At 40.0% G+C, this 26011-nt stretch overlaps 3 protein-coding genes and 1 long non-coding RNA gene across 14 annotated transcripts in view; 2 read left to right on the forward strand and 2 right to left on the reverse strand.

Annotated features, from left to right (window-relative positions):
- LOC123983778 (sprouty-related, EVH1 domain-containing protein 2-like) overlaps window positions 1-3710 on the forward strand; it is a 35522-nt gene extending 31812 nt beyond the window's left edge. For both annotated transcript variants that reach the window (XM_046070122.1, XM_046070121.1), the window contains exon 6: window positions 1-3710. In XM_046070122.1, the coding sequence (XP_045926078.1) occupies window positions 1-783 (783 nt within the window). In that variant the 3' untranslated portion in view covers window positions 784-3710.
- Window positions 3230-22974, reverse strand: LOC123983780 (actin-related protein 2-B). Of its 2 annotated transcripts, XM_046070124.1 has the most exons (10): window positions 22706-22974; window positions 19497-19607; window positions 17652-17867; window positions 17030-17102; window positions 16213-16349; window positions 15336-15485; window positions 13663-13808; window positions 13111-13243; window positions 9690-9901; window positions 3230-3248 (listed from the first exon to the last, which is right to left on the reverse strand). In XM_046070124.1, exons 1-9 carry the CDS (start codon window positions 22934-22936, stop codon window positions 9731-9733), a joined length of 1368 nt encoding a protein of 455 aa, XP_045926080.1. In that variant the 5' UTR covers window positions 22937-22974; the 3' UTR covers window positions 3230-3248; window positions 9690-9730. The 2 variants fall into 2 exon arrangements, with proteins under 2 accessions (XP_045926080.1, XP_045926079.1); XM_046070123.1 differs by lacking the exon at window positions 3230-3248 and having other exon boundaries at window positions 8253-9901; window positions 22706-22973.
- On the forward strand, window positions 22158-25543 carry LOC123983782. Of its 2 annotated transcripts, XR_006828281.1 has the most exons (6): window positions 22158-22860; window positions 23475-23560; window positions 23791-23848; window positions 24209-24348; window positions 24540-24643; window positions 24809-25543. It is a non-coding gene; the product is annotated as an uncharacterized LOC123983782 (long non-coding RNA). The 2 variants fall into 2 exon arrangements; XR_006828280.1 differs by lacking the exon at window positions 23791-23848.
- Window positions 23663-26011, reverse strand: part of aftphb (aftiphilin b) — a 20289-nt gene continuing 17940 nt past the window's right edge. For 7 of the 8 annotated variants that reach the window (XM_046070117.1, XM_046070114.1, XM_046070118.1 and 4 more), the window contains 3 exons: window positions 24817-24909; window positions 24512-24635; window positions 23663-24331 (listed from right to left, as the gene is read on the reverse strand). In XM_046070117.1, the coding sequence (XP_045926073.1) occupies window positions 24187-24331; window positions 24512-24635; window positions 24817-24909 (362 nt within the window). In that variant the 3' untranslated portion in view covers window positions 23663-24186. The remainder of the gene's footprint in view (window positions 24332-24511; window positions 24636-24816; window positions 24910-26011) is intronic. The other variant, XM_046070120.1, reaches the window with a different exon arrangement.

The raw sequence follows: 26011 nt of genomic DNA on the forward strand, positions 1-26011 counted from the left end.
CCCTTGTCTCGGATTCCCCGTCACGTCACCTTCCAGGAGGACGAGGAAATCGTCCGTATCAACCCTCGGGACCGCAGCTGGGAACGAACCCCCGAGCGTCACCATGGCCGTCAGTACGATCGCCCGTGGCTCACGGGCTACGAGGACTACCGCCACGCCACAGTGCGTGACAAGTTCATCCAAATGGAAGACTCCTACGTCCATTTTTCCAAGACGGAGGCGCAGAAGCATGACTACACCTATCCGTTGGCACCGGCCCTGTCGCCCTCAGACTCTGACCCGGCCCTCGGACCCTTGGTCAATAAGGGCCACAGCGGCTCGTATCACCAAGGCTTCTCCTCTGTGGTCTCCACCCAGCCCCGTTCCTTCCTTCCGAGCTCCTCTCCGTCAACCAATGGAGGGAAAGGGCGGAAGGAGGACGGGGTGGAGCGCACTCAGTGTGAGCATTGCGGCGAGGCCTTTTACACATCCGACAACCGGAGAGGGCGGTGCCAGGATGCCCCAGACCCTGTGCGGGCGTGTATCCGGCGGGTCAGCTGCATGTGGCTGGCAGACACCATGCTCTACCACTGCATGTCCGACCCAGAAGGGGACTACTCAGACCCCTGCTCCTGTGACGGGGCGGAGGGCAGCGGGGGAGGCCGACTCGGCTCACGCTGGTTAGCTCTGCTTGGTCTGTCTCTGGTGGCGCCCTGCCTCTGCCTCTACCCGCCTCTCCACGCTTGCCATCGGGCGGGGCTCAGGTGTGGCTGCTGCGGAGGCCGACACAAAGCCCTGAGCTGAGCAGCCGCGCTTGGAAACCTCTCGGAGGAAACAACAAAAAACCTAAACCCAACACAAGCACAGGGAAAGGGAAGGATGGGGAAATACAGAGGGGACAAGTGGTCATGGCTGCTCGCTCTCTTGCCTTGGTTTCTCTGGGTTTCTCTACAAATTCCAGACACTGAAATAAGCCAAAAAAAAAAAAAAACAGTTGGTGCATTTTCTGAACGGCCTGGGAAGATAAGCTCCCCCTTACGGCAGACAGTTCTCTCAGCTCTCCACGTGGCCATTTAATGCTCTGTTTCTAGTGAGAGAGTACTCTTTTTCAGGGGGCCTTTTTTTTATAGCTGACCTATACGTCATGTATCACATATGCAGGTACTTTATACTTTGTACACTGACTTTGCGTCAAAGAACTTGAATTGTTTCTTTGTTGTATTTTTTTTTTTCTCTCCTTTCGATGTATGCGTGGCCATTTTGTTTATATTCCAATATCAGGCCCGCTCAGCTCAACTCCAGCTACAAGAGAAATCAGACACTACACCTCTTTGCGTGCGTGCGTGCGCGCGCGCGTGTGTGTGAGTGTGCGCGCGTGTGTGAGAGAATGGTATATGTGCATGCTTAAAACATGCGTGTCTCCTTTAGTTGTCTGTACTGCAGCTTAGAGTAAAGCTCATGTATATAGTCTACACAGCTCTCCACCATCGACATCTTCTTTGTTCACTGAAACAAACGTGGTACTCATCTTAATCTTCTAATATCCCAAAGATTCGTGTTTTTATCCTATTTATTTTCTCTCTGAATTGGTCTACCAGCGAAAGGGTGCTGGGCTGTGATTTACTCACTGAATGAGTGCTTATGATACTCTCGCATACGTCTCCCTGCTCCTTTCACGTTATTTCAAACAGTGCCTAAAGTATCACCCAAACCAGGAAACCATCCAGTCTTAGAAGTCCAGTCAGTTTTTTGGCTTATTTTACCTAACATGCACTCAGTTTGCGATTTTAAGGCTCAGAGTTCCTCATTCTCTGCAGAACCGCAGTCAGCTGTCTTTGTCCCATCAAGGACTGACAAATCAATCGGAGATACCGTTAAAGTTGGTGCCCGTTATGCCTTAAAATGTGGAGTCTTGCTCCAAACTTCACCCCTGTCCCAGCAATCAGCCTCACCACATACTCTTTTAAACTTGGTTTAAACTATTTTTGTAATGAAAAGTAACTCTTTTAAAAAGATCTCATGAAGTTTATAAACTAGGGACTCTGCTTGCGATGTACAATCAGCTTCCCTCTTTAAGCCCCACCCTCCAGTTGAGCCTACCAGTCACACCTGTGGAACAGCAAAGTCATAACTGATGGTTATTTGAAGGGTCTAATGAATGCAATTCATTAAGATCTGTGTTCAAAATTATTTAAAACATCCAATCACCCCACAAAAACATACCATATAAAAACAAATATAGGTATTAAAACCTCCTTACAAGTGAAAATACAAAAATATAAAATACAAGAACATAGTTAGGAATGACCTTTTGACATGTGCAGTGTCACTAGAGCAATGTGGTGAGTCTTATTTCACACTTTATCAGAAATAAGCCTACATGTCATTATTGAGTTGTAAAAGGAATAATCTGACATTTTGGGAAATACTTGTCTTCGTTTTCTTGCCAAGATTTAGATGAGAAGATCGAAAGCATTGTCCTGTATGTGCGTTAAATATGAAGCTAAGCTAACCTTCGGACAGAGCCAGGGAAGCTCCAGCAAAAAAGCAGAGTATTTCCCAGAAATGTCAAATCATTCCATTAAGGCCAAGGTATTCTTTTTTAAAATGGGAGATTAGTAACTTGCTGAAACAGTCACGTGTGACTGGCGTGCACTATTCCTACAGCATTTTTCCCCTTCCATGCCAGATTTGGTTCGTCATTGTGCACACAAAGAGTAACGCCAGATGTTCGACAACAACTCGACTGAATTAGGAAAGAAACCGTCAAAGTTGTTTTGTTTTGGGGTCATAGAGGGTGTGTCGAAGTACAAACTCATGCATTGGAGGAAAGTAAAAACTCTGCCTGTGTCACCTGCTGTTTGAGGAACACCTCAGTCAGCCAGTCACGCCTTTCACACTGACAGCACAACGCTGAATTGCTGACAACTGCTCGGGTGCTTTATGCATCTTTGAGGGCAGCGCTGGGGATGTGACCAGGAAGGAACACAATAAGCTTTTAAAAAAGACAAAGAAATATCTGTAGGGTCCCTTTGGAAAAGAACATCCTGTCCTGTGTGCCTGTATGTACGTCCTTGGTGTGTTTACGTGTGTGTTTATCCCACATCCCTTTCCCCTCTCCTGCTCCTTGATCCAAAGCAACTGGGATCAGCTGAGTATGCTATCACATACTAACACCTATCCAGTTTAATCAGATCCTTCTATGATGTGATGAATCAGGAACGGGGCCAATCAGATTGGAAAGAGAGAGTGTGTGTGTGTGTGTGTGTCAGCGTTTAATCTTTTTTTCTCTGTCTCCTCTGGTGTTTGAGCATGTTCTCACATGTCAGCCATTTACAAGTGCCTGAACGCATCCTCTTTATCTACTTGTGTATTTAAATTGAAAAAAATGAAAGAAATGACTCCCTGTAATGAATTAGACCCAATTTTTTTACGCTTAGTATTTTTACCTCTGTAAAAAAAAAAAAAAAAAAGAGCGAAAATTATATTATATATATATAAATATATATATATATCAAGTGTATGTTGTACATTTTTTATTTCTTTTTTTTTTTTTTTTTTTAAATAACTGTTTTTAACACGTACGATGGTTGTAGCTCTTGCTTTTGAGAAGGAACAGGAAGTACTTTGTGTAGATACTGAAGGGTGGCCAGGTCTGTGAGAAAACTAAAGTGAAATGTGTGTCTTACCTTCCACCTCCAATAAAATGACAATAAAACAGTGAATCCATACGCGAGTCTGCTGCTTCAGTTTTACTCTCGGATTAAAGGTACTTCAACACAAATATCTGCTATTAAACAAAAAAGGCACATGCATTTTTTTCAGCTTTTCTGCTGCATCCATTATCATTTACCTCCATGTTCTTCCCATTTTAGTAATGTATTCTGTCTGTGCATTAAATCTCAGCTAATTAATGGAACAGAATTTGTCTAAAGAAATACCAGGAATAGACACAAACAATAAAAACATTAAAGTAAATCATAAAAGGAATTTACAGGATAAAACTAGACATGCTAGCCGGTGCTTTGAGCTAACTGCTACTGTCAGCATGCTAACGATGACAATGCTAACATGCTGATGTATAACATCTTAGTTTAGTGCGTAAGCTAATTAGCACTAACAAAATAGAGTTCATGGGAATGGCATTAGTTTTCCACGTATTTGGTCATAAACCTCGGGGGAACATGTTTAAAATGAATGGCTAAAACTAAATATCCATTTCTGTGGCAAAGCAAATCTAAGAAGATCGTTGTTAGTATCATGATTGCTTTATTGGGGGACACTTATTCAGTATCATAGTTTGTTGAAAATATATTTTGAACAATGACAGACTCCTCAACATTCAACAAGCTGTTTGACGCCACATATAAAGTCCCTAAACAGGTTTTGTTAAACAAATAAAGCATGATCACAGAGTAATAAAATTCTAGAGAGAAACGATGTCACCATGACCTCATATGGAGAGCTGCAGGATAAAAAAAAAAAAATTGTCTGATGTTTCTTATTATGTTTTAAAATCTTTAAAGAAGGAATGCACATTGAAAATAACCTCAGCATTTATATTCTCCTCAAGATGTCTTTCCCCTGCTGCCTCCCTCCTCAGCAGGAACATGTGATAGCCATCGAGGACGTCGAGCTGTTTCACTCAGGATGTCTCTGGAAAAGCATGTGGGCGATAATGATGGAGCGCGAGAGAGGGAAGGAGGAGGGAGAGAAGAGAAGAAAAAGAAGGTCCCTGAGGGCTTTTGGGGGCCTGCTAAGCAGCTCAGCGGCTGCAAACAGCATCATAGTCCACATGTGCAAACATTTAAGATATCTGCTCGTGTAATGGGGTCAGCGTGGCCCCTCTCTGGGTGCACAGAGCACTGGTGCTCACTTCCCAGTGAAGTTTACAGGAATGGGTGGCTTGTCCCACACCAGTGCTGTGGTCTCATGTCCAAAGATAGGCCATATTTTGATGTTTTCCTCCCAGTGTCTGAAATGTTGCGAAAGCATTGCTCAATGGGTGCAAATGTAGAGCAAAATATCAGCCTATTGTGTTTCTCTGTCGGGTCTAAATTGCCTGATAAACCCACACTGAGTAGATATGTAGCAGAAGATTACAAGGAGCCAGATAATTGTTTAAGCATTGCCTGGCAGAGTTATACCCTGCACCTGAGATAAACCCTGTAAGACTGCTGAGAAAAACATCTCTCTACTCCCACCCTGTGGAAAAGGTTTTAGCTGGTAACAGTTGGTGCAAAAGCAAGTTAAAACCCTGTGGTGTTTATCTGGGTGAAACGTGTAGAAAAGTTGAAAGTCCACCAAAAGGTTAATTACAAGTTTATGTTGTAGCAGCAAAATGTACTCAAGCGACAAAAGTAAAAGTATAGATAGGAAGGAATGGTTCTTGTGTCACATTACAGATGTGAAAGTGCTACATGGTAATATATCAGTAATAAAAAAAGTTAGAAACAAAAAAGGGGCCTCTGAATCATTCATTTTAATATCAGTTGAAAGATCCTTTAGGTTAAAACAATTCTCTAAACCTCTTTTAATAATGGAGGAAAGAATCCCAACACAAAGTCCATTTAGTAGTTCTGGAGCTTTTGATCATATCACATGATCAGCAGGAGGAGGTTGCCCAGTTGTCATAGAATTGAAGATGTTTCAATTGCCTGAACTTCAAAAGCTGAAGTTCAATGGTTATTCCTGACTAAAGCGCTCGGTCTAAAATGTCTACAATTCACAGTGCAATCAAGCTGATTCACAAGTTTTGTTTAAGTACATGCACAGTTGACAGTTGGTTTAGATTGTTAAGAAAATGGATCTAACTTATCTGATATTGAATGTACAATCTGAAAGGCAGTAAAAATTTAATATTGAAAGTCTGAAGCAAAGTACTCCGCACCGAAGTACTGTATTTCAGCAAATGTCCTTCGTTACTTCCCGCTTTGGTTGAAACCCGGTAATGTCTTTGTTTGTGCTCTGGTGGGGAGGAAACTTCAAACGGTGCTTCAGAGGTAACAGTTCAGGGTTAAGAGGGAAGTGGTAAGAGTCGAGGGATTAAAATGGAACAAGGCCGGAAGAGTCTGGGTGAGATCTTTATTTCAGGCACGGAAAGAGAGCCTTTTCCTTTGGTGGCGCCAGTCCTCTGCCACTGTTCCATTTCCTCTTCCTCCTCCTGGTCTGTGTGCAGCACTCAGTCACCTTCATACCTCCATCCTCTCTTCTGGTAGAGCAGTATATCAGTCAACCGACCTAATCTCACCTCCAGCTCTCTGCAACAGACTTGAGTTGCAACCATTAAATTTGAGGTTTTCAAATGTGATAATATTCTGTTTTTCCTTGTCTTTAGTAGTTCAGTTTATAGTAAACTTTATATATTTTGGACTGTTGGTCGGACAAAAAAAGACATCTGATGTTTAAGGAAATTGTGATAGGCATTTTTAATGGCTTTCTGATAGTTTGTGGCCCACATGATGGATCAATTCATCAACAAAATAAATAGATAATAATTGTTGGCTGCAGCCCTACAAAAGACGTAAACATTTATCATTTTCAGGAGACATGGATTGATTTTTAAAGTTGCACACATCAACCACATTCTCAAACTTTCTCAGAATCATTATTTTATTCCAAACTTAAATAACAAAGATATTGATTGAAGTATCAGTTGCAGATTTTTGTTTTAGTTTGATATTAAGCTTTCCAAAGTAAACCTGTAATGATATTATTAAAACAGGTAAACAGGCACAACAAAACCAGAGAACAGACATTGTTTTCTCTGCTCATGACAGTAACAAAGTTGTTTCCACGTTGCAGAGCTGTACGGAAATATGCTGCTGCACATGTATTTTAGTTTTATACATACATAATAATATAATATACATTTCAGCCACAATATAAGTTGAAGCTAAATTAAATCACAATTATGTAACTTTGGTAACAGCCACTGTAGCCACAAGTGACAATTAAGGGATAATAGTAAACATTAGCACAGTTAGAGAGTCAGCAACCTACCTCAGTGAGCTCTATCTTAACTTTTCTAACATTAGCTAGCCTTAGTCACCGTATGATGCTCATACCAGACCAAGTAAGGCTCTATCAACAAAATACCTGCAAGGGTGCTTTTTGTTTTTTATTGTTTATGAATCCTATATTTTGTTTGTAAGATGGGGAATGTGTTATTCTGTAAAAACTTAAATAGTCTTAAGAGGAGCAGGAAATATTTGTTTTTCTTCTCCAACATGAAACCAGCACCCCACAACAGATATCAGTTTGTGATTTTTGCTGATGTCTTGTTATGTTTTTAATCAATTTGTTCCTCTCAGCTTGAAGATGACTCATAACTTCAGTTGACTGGCTGCATGTCAACAAGTAGAACATGTCATTACAGGCTGTGGATGATATTTAGTATTTCATAACAATTTCTAATGAACAAAACAAACCCAACCTACCTAGGTCCACTAAAGCTTTTTCTACAGCTTTCAGCTATTTCACATAGTCTTCAGCAGCACCAGATGTTTGCACAGAGATGGATCTGTTGACATGAGTAGGTGTTTCAGTCGGGGTTGTTTTATTAAACTTGACCCTTCCCTTTTAAGTCAAGATGGATAAGAAGTCCTAAAAGGTGCTGTAGGAAACATAAGAGCTACTGAGCACACTCCATCTTCTGATGAAGACCATGTGGTGCAGTTGAAAGGTGAGGTAAAAGCTTGCAGGTGGACTTCTGAGTTGGGTTTGTTTTGTGAAAGTCAAGAAAGACTAACTTTCATGCTTAATGTTTAAACATTGATTGAAGATCTGTGTACTCTGTATAAATGGGAATTATTCTTTAATCCAAATCCAAATTAATAATTGAATAAAGAATAGTGATATGACATGTGCAAAGGATTTTCACAATATTTTTCAAGGCGACTGGAAATGATTGAAATTAAGTTTCTAACTAAAAAAAAAAATAAATATCCCCGCTATTGGCTAAATTAGAGAAATAAAATGATTTGGCCACCATTTTGCCAGTTTTACTAATTCTTTGAGCAAATATTTCATATATTCACCGGCTCCAGTTTCTCAAATGTGAGAAAATGACTGCTTTTCTGCTTTATATCACTGTAAACCAGCCTTTTCTGTCGTGACCCCCTTCGGAAACCAAAGTTCATGGACTAAAATATCTAATTCAGTCAAACCCAGAATGAGTCGTTTGATATCACTCGGTAAGATTTGCATTGGTTTCAGTTTTTACTCGGCCAAAATACAAAAGTGCCAAAATAAAAAACCTGCCACAAACATCCTTATAAATCACTTTTCTTTATTTAAATCAGCGTTAGGCAGTTATGCTATGAACAACACAGGAAAATAAAAAACAAAAACAGTGACAAGAAGAAAAACATGAGAGATCCACATTAACTGCTCTTGGCACTGGATAGACGTTGATGGAAAGAGGAAAGGAAAAAAATAATAATACTCATATTCAAAATAGAAGTGCCTCCAGTAATCATTAAGTTGATTATTTGGGAGTGAAAGACTGGAAAACTTCCGCATTCCAACATCCATAAAATACCGTTTTATTTTGCGGTGCTCTGTGCCCAGATTCAAAAATCGATCTCGTCGTCAGCCTGCGACTGCCTCCATGCTCCGGTGCATCTGAAGGAATATGACAGGTGAGGTGCTGTGGCGTCGTCACAACTGCTCACACCCATTCATTCAGCTTGAGATTTACCCCAAGAGAAGGAGGCAGAGGCGAAGCTGACTAATGACGAACAAATAGTATCACCCCTCCCCTACACACACACACACACACACACACACACACACACACACACACACACACCACTGCTTCATCACCCCACAGTACCGTCACACACTCGATATCAAGCTCAGGGGCTCCTTTAAGTATTTGTCCCTTTATCAATCAACCATCAATTCTTCATAAAAACATGGAGGAACTTCTGTTATCACAATACACTCCATTTACAATGGTAGTAGTGCACAGCAACAAAAAAAAAAAAAAAGTTAATGAAAAAAATAATATTCAAGATATAAATTGAACTCGTACATCAAACAACAAAAGGAAAAGCAGAACAAAAAGTAATCCCTCTCCCAGAAAAGAAAAGTCATGATATCATTTATAAAAACCGACATAAAAATGTGATCAGTTCTCGCTCACCTGGAACAGATGCTGAAAGCGGCCCGTGGCTGTTTGTTGTGGACCCTGATTGTGATATTACAGATGCTTACGAGTTGCTTAGAAACTTTGCATCAATTTATCCCCCTCCGGACGTTCAATAAAGGGAGGGAACCTTTCTCAAAACAACTCACCGTTTCGGTTTACCTGCCAAATTTAACTCATGACTAACCTACTTGCAGGTAAACATGCAGAGTTAACATTTCCCGCCCTGATTTAAACCTTTGCCGCCAGCACTCGGTGACAATCAGACTCTAAAATACGCCAGCGGGGCAACATTAACCCTTCAATTCGTGGTTTAAGTAAAAGGTGGGGTTTCAGTGTAAATCTGCAAAGATGGTTCTTGCAAGGAAAAGTGTGAGCCAATCCCAAACCAGGAGAGGAGAGGCAGAGAGGAGAGAGAGAAAGAGGAGGGGGAGGTGGCGGCTCACTTGCCTCTGATGTTTGAAGAGCATCAAGAGCCGAAAGAGAGAAAGAGGGATAAATAGATATATACTCTGCAATGTGGGCGAGGGGGAAATATGTATATGTCATGTAAGTGTCTGTGTGTGTGTGTGTGTGTGTGTGGTCTGTCCGTCCAGTGCTTTATCTGACGGTGACTCCGAGTTTTTCCAGCACACGCACTCCTTTCTCCTGGTACTCCTCCCGGGTCAGCCAGAAGTTGTCCTTGTCCTTCATGATGTCAGCCAGCACGGCTCCGCCCAGGAACACCATGTGCTTTCGCCTGGGAGGATCCTCAATCCGGATCTTGAATTTCTACAAGACAAGGGGACACACAGACATGTAGGACGGCTCTGCGTTACAAAGAAACATCCTGTAATGGCCGAATGTTTTGTTTTTCTCAACTCAGACGTGATAAATGTTTCTGCAGAGTTCATCAAGTTAAGTTTGACACTTGTTTTAACTCCTGTTTCACAACCATACCGGCCACAATATGGAAGTATAATGAAAAACCAGTGGTTGACAGCATTTACTCAAGTGCTTTTTACATTTATCTGACAGCTTCGCTTACTAAATACTTTACAAAGTAAGATATTTACACACAAAACATGACGAGTTTAAAAATGATGTTTTGCTATAAATTAAACTACACAACAGTCTATACAAGTACAGCTAGTATATTCGTTGATTGACAGAAATGTAATTGGCATCTACTTTGATGATCGTTTAAGTATGTAAAATGTAAAAACATTTCTTGGGTCACAAATGTGAACATTTGACTTTAACATATTTTATCAATCTGAGGTTTTAACTGACAAACCAAGCATTGTGAAGGTGTCACTTTGGTCTCAGGACAGTTTCACATTTCTCACCATTTTCAGAATTATTACAATCGATTAACGGAGAAAATAATCAGTGGATTGATCCATAATAGAAATAATCATTAATTGAACTCTGATACAAAACCGTTTAACCAACTACAAGAGTAAAATCCTGCTTTATATTAATGCCCCAGTATTAACAGTCTAATGATAAGATGTAATAGTATAACACTCACAGGGGACATTTCTTTAACTTTAAGTACTTTTTCCTGATTATACTTACATACCTTAATTAAGTAACATTTTCAAAGCAGTACTTTCACTTGTAACAGAGTATTTTTGCGCTTCGTAAACGTAGTTCATTTAAGTTTTTACTAAAATCAACACTAGCTGCTGCAGCTAGCAGTGAAATTGTTTGCCAGAGGTCTGATGGTGCTGACTGTAAAAGATTAAACAGCCTCCTGCAACACAAACACAGTTGAAACAATCACACTTCGAGTTTATAGAGTATCGCGTCTCCCAACAATCCGATCCAAAAACATCCACAAACTAACATACCTGACTTCAGCAAACAAGAAAAAAATATGTATGACCTTTTTTCTTCTCTTTTTTTTTTTTTTTAAGGAAACTGAATTAAATGCTTTTCCGGACCTGCAGACACCCTGCGAGTGTTTGTACATTCAAATAGAAATGTGTAATTGCTGCCAAGACAAACTTGAAAACAACTGTTACAACTTTGGTGCCAGAGGGAGCTTGGCTCAACCAGCGTGAGCAACAATACACAGCTTTAAAATAAAACAGCTGGCGGGACTACGATTTGGAACAAAACTCAAAACTTGAAAGATGGCATCAAAACTGTAATGTGAAACTGAAAAGCCAATTGAGGAACCAAGTGAACAAAACTAGATGGGTTCTTTTGTAAATGATTTTAACAGTGTCATAAATATTGGATATAGCATCATTTAGTTATAAATATGATTATAAATGATGCTATAGGATAATAAAAGCGTAAGCAGCATTTTAATATTAAAATATTAAGGACGTGCAGTGTGAACATCGCTACCACCTGCATTAATAAACAGCAACTACTGACAAAGTATTATCCCTAAAGTTGATGTAGCGCTCATGTTAGGATTAATATTAGCATGTATTTGTCACGTTTTAGTCACTTGATGAATCTTACAACATTCACTCTCCTTTAGCTCCGTTTTGGTCTGCCCCAACTCCTGAGGGATCTACATGAGAGCGGTGAGAGTGAACTAAAACACTATATGAACTTAAAATGTTGAAACGCTCTGAAAAGAAAGTGGAAGTGTAGAGTCAGGGGATAATTCTCTGGGGGTTAATCACTATGAGCAACACACTTCACATTAAACAGCCATTTGCTAATCTAAAAAGACTGATCACTGCAGCTTTTAAGTGATACTCCACTAAAAATCAGCTTGAAAGGACGGCTTCATGCATGCCAGATACAACATATGACAAATTTGTAAGACAACGGGAGAATCAAAACATCAATACGAACTTCTCAATCCTCTCCTGCCTCTTCCCTTGTCTCTTTCTGATTGCTCAGCATTTTCCAAACACATATTTCACCAAATAGGGCGAAAGACACAGCTTCTGTTTGTTGCTTACAGTGCAACAGCAATGGCTTATAACAATTTTAATGGATGTTTTGACATGTTTTCACCGTGAGACCTTGTCAACAGTGGAATGCATTGTAACCGACAGCCGTCCTTCAAGCAAACACGGGTTAAATATTTGAAAAAAAAAAAAAAAAAAACATTTGGGGATCTCTGTGTAAAGATTGAACACATTTGAAAACATGACAATGTAAATAAAGATAATAAAGATTTCTACTCTAAAATTAGATTAACAGTTTGAAGACAGTTGCGGGCAGAGGAGTAAAGCATGTGACTTCTTGTTTTTATACGTACGAGTCATCTGTAGATCTTTGACAATAGTTTTGTTAAAATCATTGCTTTCTTTAAAATACTTTTGTTGAAATGTAATGTAGTGAGATTTTTCCAAAAGCAAATATTTACCACTGGGAAGTGAACCCCATATATGTTGTTATTAAAATACTGTGTTTAAATTCATTGAATGTCTGTTAACCTCTGACACCACCTGGTGGTGGTCTGCGGACACTGCACCAGTCTGAAACGTCACATACTGATAAACTTTGCTCCTAAACCTGCAAGAGCAAGTGTTCGAGACAGAAACGCTACAAGTCGTCCAACTGCACATGATTCAAGGAGTTTCATTTATTTAACTGATTTCCCAGTGTGTGGGATTTAACCTCATCAGGACAAAGGAGATACTGTCAGGCGTCAGTCACCGTTTACATACTAACATGACTCAAATATGTTCCCTTGGGGTGGTTGTTGTACCTTTACGGCTCTCTAACATTTGGGAAACCCCGCCCAAGCCTACTTAAACAAACCCGGAGCATCAGCTGGAAATACTGATTCACACCCACTGAGAGGCCTGGCACTGTAAAGCCAGACTTTGGCTCATCTGAATGTTTAGGTTACATTGGTCACGGTGCAATTGACACTAATCAAGTTCTAATTTGAGCTCAAATTAACGTCGTGTGACCCGTTTTCACACTCATACTGTAAACCACATCTGAGTCCTTCAATAACGCTCTTCACACCGTCACCAGTGTAATTATAAATGACGCGTTCAGGGTCGATATCTCACCGAAAGCTTGTCCACATCTCCCTTGAGTACACGCTCCAGATACAGCTGCTTGAGTTCCCTCTCCAGCCGAGAAGGTAGGCCCGGGTACATGGTGGATCCTCCTGACAGGACGATGTGTTTGTAGAACTCAGCCCTGATGACGGCAAGACAGAATAAAAATTCAAAAAAAAAAAAAAAGGTGAGAACAGGAAGAGAACCAACCACATGTCAAGTGCACAAATGTTAAAAATCTACATTTAAGACCTTGCAGATTAAAGCCCTTCAGTGACTGTGTGATGAATTCCAATACATAGATAATTTAAATAATGATGTATTGGGTTTCCAAGGGTGTATTTTCTTTGACATTTCCACTCTTACATACCCAAAGATTAATTTTCATACTTTCCATACAGAACTCAGTGGTAGCTCTGGGAGGCCGACACCACCATTTTGCATATATCTGCCTGTGTTAATGTGTGCTAAAGCAGAAACACTCTCAGTAAAGCATATACTGATGCGTCTGCCTTTCTTTATTGACAGTGGAGTGAATCTGTACTCTTTTGTTGGCCTCACCTGGTGTCTATGTCGGCTGCCTGGATGGTGTTGAAGAGGAGCTCGGCCACTCCGACACCCTCCACGTTGATGAGGTGGGGCTGGAACAGAGCCTCCGGGGCCTCAAACCGCTCTCCTCCCACCTTGATCACACGACCATCTGGCAGCTGGAGATGTGTGGGAGGGATGAGATGAAAAGAGAAGGGGAAAAAAGAAAATGTGATGACTTAACGTATGACTCAGTAGAGAGTCATAAATCTTGTAAGAATCAAAAATTATACTTTTCAAAAGGTTGTTGCAATGTATGAAAGTGTGTTTACTGCAGTTTGTTTTGCTACAACACTCTACAAGATAATACTGTACAGCAAGTTAAAGCACAGAGAGTGTAGGCTCCAAACTGAGTAGAGTGAATGTGTGTGCGCGCCTATAAAAAGACTTCATTCAGCCGAGGGCAGTGGGAGGAAGCGGAGCCCAGCCACCGTCGCAAAGTGGCTGCCCAGGAAATGATGTAACGCACAGTTCAGGGCACTTCGGCCACAGTTACATTGCCCTCCTTGTTTCGGCACACTTGTGCGCACAAAATGATACTTACATGTTCACAGTACAGTTAATGACTCCACACACACACACACACACACACACAGTCGCCTACACTAACCCAAACACTCATGGTCAGTGAGCTCTGAGACACAACATGTGCGCGGTAGGGCGTGCAGTAACACAGACTTCAGGACCGGCGTTTAGATTCTGCGGTTCCCTCTGCGGGGAAAAGGGCCCTGGAAAGAAAAGCAAGCCTGGTGGAGGAGCACTGCACCCCCATATGTTTGAGTCCCAGAGAAAACAGTCAGCAGCACTGCCCCGTCCTAAAGCAGCCAACAGAACCAACAACGGGCATGTGGTAGTCTACTTAGCTCAGTGCAGAAACAGATTCAGTTACCACATTAGTTTTGATTACTTCAAAATACTGCCACTTTTGAATAACAAATCCTTAGGGATTTTTTCCACAAAGCTATTTTAAGCAGACATTTGAAACTTGTGTGCATGTGGCTTGCATAAAACTAACTAATTTTAATAACCAAGTAAACAAAACAAAAGCGAGAATTTCCCCGGGGGCTGGAAATGTGTTAATTTTCCGTTAAGATCGCCCACTTAAAAAATAAAATAAAAACTTCTGCTTAATGTGTTAGACAAAATATAGATGAGTAAAGTCAGTATTTCAGCAGTTATTTCACATTTCTGTCCCAAATTCTGTCATCTTTATCCTCATATTGAGTCTCACTGTGTCCTGACAAAGCTCATCTCTCTGATTTAATAGAAAACCTTTTTTAAATGATTGTTTTCTGACATATTTATTACGTAGATGACAGCAGGAAACATAGAGCAGTGAGTGGGATAAGATGGCACGCGTCTAGGAGTGCTGAGCTACCATGATCGTCCAAGGGGAGATATTTCTTTTATGTTGTCCCTTTTCCCCTATTTGATGCCAAATGAAAAGTGCACAAAATGTCCACGTGAGGGCACTACAAACACCATGTTACATAATGATTAGAAGTTGAACAGCTTTCTTAAACAACTCACAAACAAGTACAAATAGCCGCAGTCAAAATGTGCATTATATTAAATCTGCTTGCATGTATAAAGTATATTTATCAGTGTTTTATTATGCTGAAAATTAAAAACACATGAGTATCTACCGTGTATGATTCCACCAGCACTGTGGTCTCCAGCGCCAGCTTCTGCTCCTGCTCGATGTTGTAGCCCACATAGCACAGCTTCTCCTTCATCATGCGCACCGTCTCAAAATCTGCAGAGTGATTGAAGGCGTAGCCCCTCAACAACAGCAGCTGTACCCAGAGATGGACGAAAAGCAGAAATAAGACGAAGAAGGTCAGAAAGCATTTTTCTTTTGAGTTACTTAAAGGGATTCCTTTATATGTTTATTTAAACAAGAACCAATGGTATTTTTTACAAAGAAGATGCCAGTGTCCCCTTCCTAAAGGGCAACCAATTTAAAGAGACTGAACTCCATATTTGTTACACCACAAAAGCATGAAAATATCAATTTTGGAAGTGTTGGTGATGCAGTGAATTATGCTGCAAGTAAGGTTTCATGTAATTCTCAATTAATTGTCAATCATTTTCACGATAAATAACTTGTGGTCCAGAAAATGTCTGAAATTGGAGAAAAATGTCAATTGTTTTTTTCCCCAAAGCCAAAGATGACATCGTCAAATATCCCGTTTTGTCTAAAACCCAAAAATATTCAGTGTACTGTTATTTAGATGTAAAAAAAAACAGAAAATATTTACATACGACTGGAATTTGGACCTTTTCCCCCCCCTTTAAAAAAAAAGGGGATTATCAAAATAGTTGCAGATTAATGTAATAGTTGACAACTAACCGTTGCAGCTTCAGCACCAGCAAGTGTTATTATCTGGAATCTACCATATGAACATGATTTTTAAAATCAATTCAGTTCAGTATTTTCTCCCCTGACAAACTACCTTGTTTGCGCTGCTAGTTTTTGTTCTTTGTTACGCTCTCTCACACACTGAGAGACTGACTGATTACCTTGATGAGGTAGCGGGTGATGTCCCTGCCTGCAATGTCCAGGCGCCTTGTCAAGTGGGGCAGGCTGAAACCCTCATACACTGGACAGATGTGTGTCACACCGTCACCTGAGTCCACCACCACACCGGTCAGAAGGCCTAAAACACACACATTCACTACAGTTAGTAATCTACAATTCTACAATTTTATCCAGTGTGTGCTTTGGGCTACTGATTGTTAGTCTTGTTGGCGTGGGTAAACACACACAACCTGGAAAGAGAATACCTATAATTTAACAATTAACTGCTAATAAATGCTCACTAGTTAGTAATAAACTCAAGAGACAAAATGGCAGATAAGCACACAGACCACATGCATGGCTGTGTGTTCGAAACAGACTGGGTCTAACTGTAGGTGCAAATGGTTTTAGAGGTCATCTGATCCTGCTTGAAGCTCCACACAGGTCGTCCTTAACACATCAGAACACTTCAGATAATGTCAGGATATCGTGTCTTGCAGGAACACTGCAGAGTGATGTTCATGTGTTTGTCTAGACTCCCGGGCACCAAAGGTATCTAAGCAGTCTCATAAAACAAATCTTTGCACAAACTATTTGACAAAGGTGTTGTAGTTAAATAGTGCCACACAAGAATATTTCCGCGATTAAAATGAAATGCCTTCCGTCTCTCAGCTACTGAACTACACATAATTTAATTTATGACACAGATATAATTCTGTATCAGTGTAAATCTCATTTGTGGGTTTGTTGGAATAGAGCACCTGCAAAATCTGTGCAATATTAACATTTTGCTATTGACTTCTACAGTTTCTGTCTTACCTTGGGCATACAGTGTCAGCACAGCTTGAATAGCAATGTACACTCCTGCAAACTGGTAGGTCTCAAACATCACCTGCAGTAGAAGTCAGAAAACGCCAGACCGTTGATAAAAACAAATAAAGTACATCTGGCAACATATCCACATAGGATTATAATACAATACTTTCACAGAAAAGTGGAGTGAAGTGGAAAATTCTGAAATGCCATAAAATAAATTTCCTGTAATGACTGTTGCTGGCTCCAGAAAAAAAAACTAATAAATATATGATTTCTTCTAATTTACATCATGTAGCAGTTTAAGGGATGACAAATCTCTCTGGCCATGACACACAGCCTATTGCTCCACCCACCAAAGACCACCAAGTTATCGACAGAGTCGACCTTTAGTGGCCCATTATAATTATGTTGACAAACCTGACAGGAGCTATGCTAATTTCAATACTTTGAATAACTGGATATAGAGTGAATGAGTACAGTTTAACATCCCTCGGTGATACGGATTAAATAGATCTTCTTACCCACAGTAAGAAATGCATAAAGCCAGTTTCCTCTTTTTCTTCGCCTCACACATCAACAAAAATACATCCAAGCTGCAAATACAAGGAAATAAATGTCAACATACCTCAATGATTTTTTCGCGGTTCTTGGTGGGGTTCATGGGCGGCTCGGTCAGCAGGATCTTGCAGTTGCGCGAGTCGATGTTTAGCTTCTCTGGGCCGAAGGTGTAATCCCACAGGTGCTTCATGTCATCCCAGTTCCTGACGATGCCGTTCTCCATAGGGTAGTTGACCTCCAGCATGGAGCGCAGCTCGCTGGCCTCATCCCCCACCATCAGGTCCTGGCGAGAGAGGTCAAAGGTCAACAAATAAATATTCAGAAGCTGTGCAGCGTAGCCCTTCACTTCTGAAACCCAGTTTGGATCTTTCAGAGTCACTGGGAGCAGGGATAGGCACCAAGTATTGGTTTAGTTAGTTAGTTTAGACAGTAAAATAATCTCAATTTGCCCCAGTGGCCTGCTGGTCTCAAAAATAAAACGGAACATCAAGCAAGTAATGTCCTTAACCTAAGTATTTTTTGTTTTAAAACTCTGTTACCCAGCATGCACAACAAGCCATTATTTTCCATGCACCTACACCTGGAAACACTTCTGCTTCCCTCCAGCTACAGTAAACCGCTTGTTTTAGCACCATTCAACTAGCTGCATGCAAGGCAGCCTGGCAATGTAAACAACTGCTGGGTTAGAGCTCAGTATTAGCCACACAGTCAGGCCTCTCACGTTCCACTTGGAGACATCAAAAGCCCACTGAAGGCAGCCATTTTATGGGTTCATCCTGTATGCTTTGGCATTAACAAAAGTACCAGTCACAGGCATTGCCTCCATGTGGTCTCACGAAAAAAAAACAAAAAAAAAAACATGCATGCTGTAGTTTGGACACTTCCTCTGCACTTGAAAAGGTGAAACATTTACAGATTACTAACGCAAATACTCTAAACGGGACATTCCTTAAATAAAAAGGTAAACGGATCTGTGATATATAGATATACAACAACTGCAGCTGAAGTTCCTGCTGAAGCTGAAAAATGCTGTGATTATTTCAGTCCTTAAATAGCAGCTGGACTGAGGGGTGGGGGGCGTAGCTGTCAGGATGCACCAGCAGATGAGAGACTCTGAAAATGGAATCGGTCCAAAATCTCTTTTAGCACCCCATTGATAACAGCTGGCCTGTGATTCATTACAGCCATTTCTGCAACACTTTCAGCCCGGAGAGAGGAGTGCATTAACGTAAGGGTTGTATATCTAACTGACTCTCTGCCACTCATTTGGCCAACAACACTCAAATTCAACAGCAAAAAATCAGCAAATTAGTCTGGATGTAGAACAATGGAATCAACGTGTGAGTAAAAGAAACCAAATGCAGAAAAAACACTGGACAAAATAACAACACATTTAAAACAAAGAAAGAGAGCTTAATTTTTTTGACACAACTCTCCGGAGCAGGCATGAACCGGAGGCACACACCAACCTGAACTTACCATCTTCTGGGGATTCTACTTCATCGAGGGGGAACAAAACATGGAGGAAGAGGAAGGTACATATAAAAAATAAATAAACAAAATATTTGGAAAGAACAGTAGAAAGATAGATATAGGCTTCATACTCAGATAATGGGGACATTTAGACTTGCTGCTGCAGAATCAACTGATCTATACCCAAATTACAGCATCTGGTCGAATATAATTGAATTGGGCTTACTTACTACAAATTTATAATTTAGATTACAATTAGACAGCTTGTGTCTTTGACATAATGTTTATATTAGAAATTGACTGATCTGTTGTGTGCGATTTCATATCTTGCTTTTTGACTTCATAAAAAATTTTTCTTGTCACAGTTTCGCTCTTGAAATGAAGACTTTCTGGTCAAACGAAAGGACTGTCCAGAAACATCAGGGTGACCAGTTCGTACCTTGATCTCAATGTTTCCGACTTTGGCTGTCGAGCGAATGATGGGCCTCCCAACGAGCGCAGGGAAGATGTGCTCTGGGAAGTTGGAGCCTGCATAGCCGCACTTGACAAACTAAAAGGGAGAGAGACAAGAAAACCAGAGCATAGAGGAAGTTATGAGGAAATACAGTTAAGTACTGATGAGATAACTGCGCAGTACAGCGAGACAACGTTGCTGTCATCCTGCTGATAACAGTGGACTTGATTAGCTTTTAGACCAAGATAAAATGTTACACTTCACTGCCAGGACATTCGTGTGTGTATGTGTGTGTGAGAAGGAGTTATACACATCTGTGGCCAGCATCTGCTTGAGCAACATATTTATTGTTTTTAGAAGTTGATCTACAGCTTTTAACAATAAAAACAATGTAGAAGTTTGGTTTATTTATTTATATACAATCATTAAAATAAAGCTAATGCTTAAAATGTTGAAAATCCCTAATAAGATGATGTCAGTATGATAGAGCCGGACAATACCGACAAAAATCAAACACCACGATGTTTCTTAGCTAATTGACTTCCATGATGTATTTTAATGATGTAACAGTATTTTTAGCAGTAAAATATATAGCCAGAACCACAATTATTAATACTGTGTGAACATAAAGGTCAAGCAGGTTGAGGAACTTACTGTTCACTGCACTCAGCCACAACAGTTACATGAGCTCAGATAATCCTTGAACAGTTAAATCTTGAAAACCAAGAAAAGATTTCATCTAAACTGTATTGTGGTGTCATGATAAATAAAATCCCAGCCAATCCCTAATCTCGAATTAAAATACTGATATCAGGTCAACATTTTGCTCAGCGCTAATTAACACAACAGTCCTTCCTCTGCATTGCTTTAATGTTTAAGCGACTAACCGTTATCAACACATTGTGTAAATATAGAAATATACATACACACACACACAGACACACTGAGTGGTTTAGTGTTCATAGTTGCATGTCAGATTCTTCTGCATTTGTCCTTTTTGTTTCACAACCTCAAGCAATGTAAAAATGAAAGACTTTTTCCAAACTGTCAGTGTCAATGGGTAAATTCAAAAGCCAGTGTTTAACCAAATAAAGTACACTTTTAAAATGTAGTGCAGACATCTCACTATTGCCCTGCCCCCACATAGGAATTAGGTTGCTGTTGCTGCTAGATTAATCATCTTACAGAACCAGTTCACCCTCCATGGTGTCTTTTTCTGGAAGGTTGTGAAATTTACCAGTAAACCAAACAGCTCATAGTTGTCTGTCCACTGTTCATTTTGCAGCTGCATGTGCTTGAAGGAAACTGTCAGATTTTATAGTGAACTATGATATGAAACAACATAAAGCAGGGCTCTAAAAATGTGTTGGTGACATATGTGGCTGTGGTTCAGACTCATCTCACTTCCTCCTGACACTGGGTAATTTTTGTTCTGGCTTCGCACAATGCACTTGAAAAAAATTCACATCTCAAAAAAGGCCTTATTAGTCAGTAACATGCTGAGCCAACATCCTCTTTGACTGCTGACACGTTTGGAAAGGAAGTACCTACACTCTGAAAGAGGCATTGTTAACTGTGTGCAATGAGTAACTCCTAAACATTAAAGTCAAAGTCAACTTTATCACCAATTCTACTATTTACACAGAGGATTGAAATTGTGTTTCTCACATGACCCAAGGTGAAATAAAGTAAAAGCAAATAACAGATATTTAAAAGTCAAAGAGTAATTAACAAATTATTTACAATCAGTGCAACAGTTAACAGTCCAATGTAAATATTTTGTCCACAGTGCAACAGTGCAGAGTTATCATTATTTTAAGTTTCTGCAGTTCTTCGTAGTAAGGTATGTCTGGGTGGTGGGGTTTGCAGTTTAGACGTTACGGGCAGAGGGGAGAGTTTTTCTTAAACATAAACACAGATCAGCAAAGTGCATGTTATATGTAGGATGGGGTAGGAACTGCTCATTGTGTCTACAAACCACAGCAGCTTGAAACTCACCCTAAATTCACCAACCGAAGGAACTATTCAACCAACCAGCTAGCATGTGACAAAGCACCTTCAGCCACAGACTGTATTTGTGATTAAATTTTTTGACCTGTTGTATATAATTGTTATTGTATATTCTACCTAGAATGTTAATTGTATATTGATAGTGTATGTTTATATATATATATATATCTTGGAGTGTTACTGATTATACTTTGATTGTTAAAAGTAGTAGTAAAGTAAATGTGCTGTTGTGTCAACCTGAGTTTCCCCTACAGGGGATAAATAAAGGTCTATCTTGTCTTATAGGACGACCAAACTGTCCTCAATAGAGAAGATATGACCAACACTGGGCAAGTGGCCGGTGGCTACCTGTCACTGTATTGAGGACTATTTCGAAATATGTCATTTTACACACCTAACTTACAATTTCCTAAAGTATCTGTCAACCAGCCAAAAGCCCTAACGTTAATATATCCAGAGAAAATGTGTAAGTTAGCTAAAAACAAAGATGATTAACGACGAATGCATATGTGAAAAAATAAAGTATGAGGAGTGGTCTTTCCAAGGTCCAAACACCTTACTAAACGCCTGTTAGGTGACATTTCTATCGGGGAAGTTGGTGCTAGCTGCAGTACAGGAAAACATAAAAGGTGGTTCCTCAATTAACCTGCCACGGCCTAGCTAACGTTGCACCTAGCTGCTGGTATCAGTACACACGTCTAGCTACTGCTCTTTATAATTAAATCAAAATGTACAAGATAAATAATTAATCTGCAAATCCCGCATCGCTTGCAAAACAAAAAATCAGTGAAATGAGCGACGCAGCTGCCGGACAGTATAAACCAGACAGCTGTTAAATGCTAGCAGTAAACTAGCATGCTAGCTTAGCTTAGTAACCGTTGGTATTAAATGAGCAGTTACACGTCTGCCTAGTATTTAAAAATGTATGTAGCTGTGAGAACTATAATCAGAGCTGTGTATTCATCTTTTCTCCTGACATTTACACCCACTCTACGTGCTGTTCCCGTGTCGGGTCTGGATGAATGAAAATTAGCTGGCTAACAGGCTAGATAGCTACCCACCCAGTTAACGCTAGCTAGCTTGGACGCTGATACTTCCTGTTTCAGCAAATCGTCCGACATTAACGGCACCGTCCACAGCAAGCCACGGATTCATAGCGTGTCAAAGCAAAGCGTTAAACTCACCCCGGTCCCATTGTCACAGACCACCACTTTCCTTCCCTGGCTGTCCATTGTGTAAAAGCCCAGTTGTCGCTGAACCTCCCTCAACTTTCTTCGGCAAGCCGGAAGGAAGACACACCAACCCGGCCAGGGAGAAGGAAGGGCAGGGTGTTCATCCGGTGAGTTGTTCAAATGACAGTCCCTCCCTCCAAGATGCATGTTAAGCTTTAAAATCCTTACACCAAATGCATACATACATTATACAAACCAAACAAATGCACTGACTGACTAAAAACAAAGTTAATTAAGTTCAGGGTCCGTGGATGCAAAGCAGCCTAATTCAATTTCCGCATGCAAGAAGTGTTAACAAGTGTAAAGCTTCTCATCTGGCTACATTTTTTTATTTTTTCAGAACATGTAAACACTCATGGACAAATCTCCAAACAAATTATTATGAAGCTGTTAATGGACAAAAATCACGAACTAATCAGCACTCAATTTTTTCTATTAAGACATTTATTTTGTTGAGGAAAAGGGACTGAAAAAAAGGATTTTACTTAATCATGCATATTTGTTGAAAATAGATTTTATCATAATTGTTATGAATGTTCTTCCTCAGATTTGTTAATTGATCTACTGTTTGGCATCATCTGTTTCTGGCCATAAAGAGGAATTTAAAACAATAACAATCAGCCTTTAACCTCGAAAGAAATAATGATTTGACATTTATCCTGATAATTATCAATATCGACTGATATGACATATTTTTTATCGTTTTGCCCATATCGCCCAGCTCTACTACTCAGATCAAACAGGGCACTGCATGTGAAAACGCCAGGATGAGCTAAGTGGAGAGTGAATGATCAGTAATGTATGAAGGTGTGTAAACTGTACAAACTGGTGTTTGTTGTTGCTGTAATAGTTTGAGGATGAAAAATCATGACTGACCTAAATAACAATAAATGTAAGAGAAATCCTGAAGCCCTTTCACATGTTTTATTCAAAGCAAGTTAAATCAATCAAACGCCAATTAACCAGCTTTACTGACTTACGGTCTACAACCATAAGATAAAAAGAGAAGAAATTTCAACTGTTTAAAATTTCCATAGAAGGAAAATATTCTTTCTTATCCCACACTCACTCACAAAGGCTACATTTCTTACTATGGTAAGTACATACTTTCCATCTCCAATATATGACTTAATAAGCAGACATGTTTTACAATATATATAATACTGTATTGCAGACCTTCTTTACACTTTGCAGATTATTGTTGTTCATTGAAATTAATGCACAAGCTAACACATAATGCCTCTCTAATGACAAAGACTGTTTGGGCTTAAAACTGATAATAGCCAGCAGGTGGAGTATTTTGACTGAAGCAGTAAGCTCAACTCCACAAGTCCACAATGCCTCTTGTTTCCTTATAGCCCTAATGGAGTATTTGAATCCTGTGTTAACAGCAATAGGTGGTAGATTACACATTCAGTGTAAATGTGTACAAATCACTGTAATTTTGGGGAACAGCATTCTTTGGGTACGAGAATGCTTGGGAACATAAGGACTTTGGCCAGCATGAAAGACAGGTTAGGCAGTCCAGAGATCACTCTGCCAGCTTCCACACTCAGCTCTTCATCCTGCTGAGACTTCCTGATAAAAACAGCAGAGTAAGTATTTAACGATTTACAACACACAAAAGAAGGACACATCATTATTAATACAGTAATTAAGAGAGGCTTGGGTATGATTCTGATTTTTGTTTCAGTTGTATGAATGTTTTAAAATTAAAATTAAATATGAAAGGTACATGGATGTAACAACTGAGCTGACCTTACTGAAGTGCTGGTTTTCTCTGCAGTGGACATCAGGCGATTCAGTGTGTCCTCCATGTGGCTACTGTTAACTCCCGTTTCCAGTTTGCTGATGGTCAACTCATACAGCTCACGGTCAACTCCTTTACACGTGAGTGTGTATAACAAACACACATAAAACATGTCATAAGAAGGTACAGAGGACTCATTTAGTGTCATAAGGACTTACACACCCACAGCATGAGCTAAATTTAGCAAGAGTGTACGGTCTGATATTGGTGGCTGCTCTGACAAAAACAAATCTGCATTTCTTCAGTTGCTGACCTGGAGGAGGACTGTTGCTACGGCTGCTGCTGCTGCTGTAGGATCTGCCCTCCTCCTCAGGACCAAAATAATCCAGGTTGAGAGCAGTGCAGTCTGTGCTAATCAGAGGGGAGACAGTGAGGAATGTTCTGGGCTGTGGAGGGACGGGGCAGCTTGATTTCTTATTCATAAAAAAGGAGAATGAGCATCTACTTGTGACTGATGTTTTCTCATTTTACTGAGACAGTGGGAAGACCGAGAGAATGACAGACACAGCAAACGAAGCTCAACAAAGCAATGCAAAGTTTTTGTTATCCAGAGTCTTTTATATTCAGATTCACAGGCCCCTTAACCATGAAATATCCACCACCTAGTATGAGGTCACTTAAACTTCACATGGAAATATCCTGACTCAGCTGACAAGGTGGGCCAAACAGCCTCTGGATGTTGTTGTAGTTTGTTAGCATAAGAATGTCTCAGATCATAACAAAAGGGTTGAAGCTACCCGAAAAACTTTTTAATCTTTTAAGATGTTACAATATTTTATATGCTACCCCTTAACACTTTCAATAATTTGGTAGTTACCTGCCATAATAAATTATCGCTGTCCCAACTTTAAAAGGGTGGACTAAGCAGGTTAGCTAGGAAATCTAAACTGTTTTATATCCTTTGTCTTGTAAATAAAACAAACCACCACATCCATAGATGTTTGAATACTGCAACTTTGCATTCGGCCACAGAGAAAAGTGATACGGCTTCCAACAAGAAAGAATCTTTGAAGGAAGAGAGGCGAAACCAAACAGAAAGGATCAACTGATTTATTTCAGTATTTCCAAGTATTTCCCCACAGGTCCTTATTGCAGTGCATGACATCTGGATTTCAGCAGTAAATCTGAAGACATTTTGGTCAACAAACTATAAAGAGTATTTCATCATTTGAAAAAAAGTCCTTATTTAGAAAATAATTGCTGGCATAAAGGCACAAATCATTATTAAATACTGTAACCGCAGTTCAAGTTGTAGAAACACTTTTGATTGGTAATAAAACAACTGACATTACATATATATATATATCCTATTCAGCATGCTCATACGGTATGTCAGTGTCAGCATGAATGACAGGAGTGATCAAAACTGCAGCCTGACGTTTGGCTCCTGTTTTAATTGTTAAATTATGATAATATGTTAACCTAATCACAGAATAAATCAAACCCCC

Source organism: Micropterus dolomieu, linkage group LG15, assembly GCF_021292245.1.
Source record: "Micropterus dolomieu isolate WLL.071019.BEF.003 ecotype Adirondacks linkage group LG15, ASM2129224v1, whole genome shotgun sequence".
Lineage (NCBI taxonomy): Eukaryota > Metazoa > Chordata > Actinopteri > Centrarchiformes > Centrarchidae > Micropterus > Micropterus dolomieu.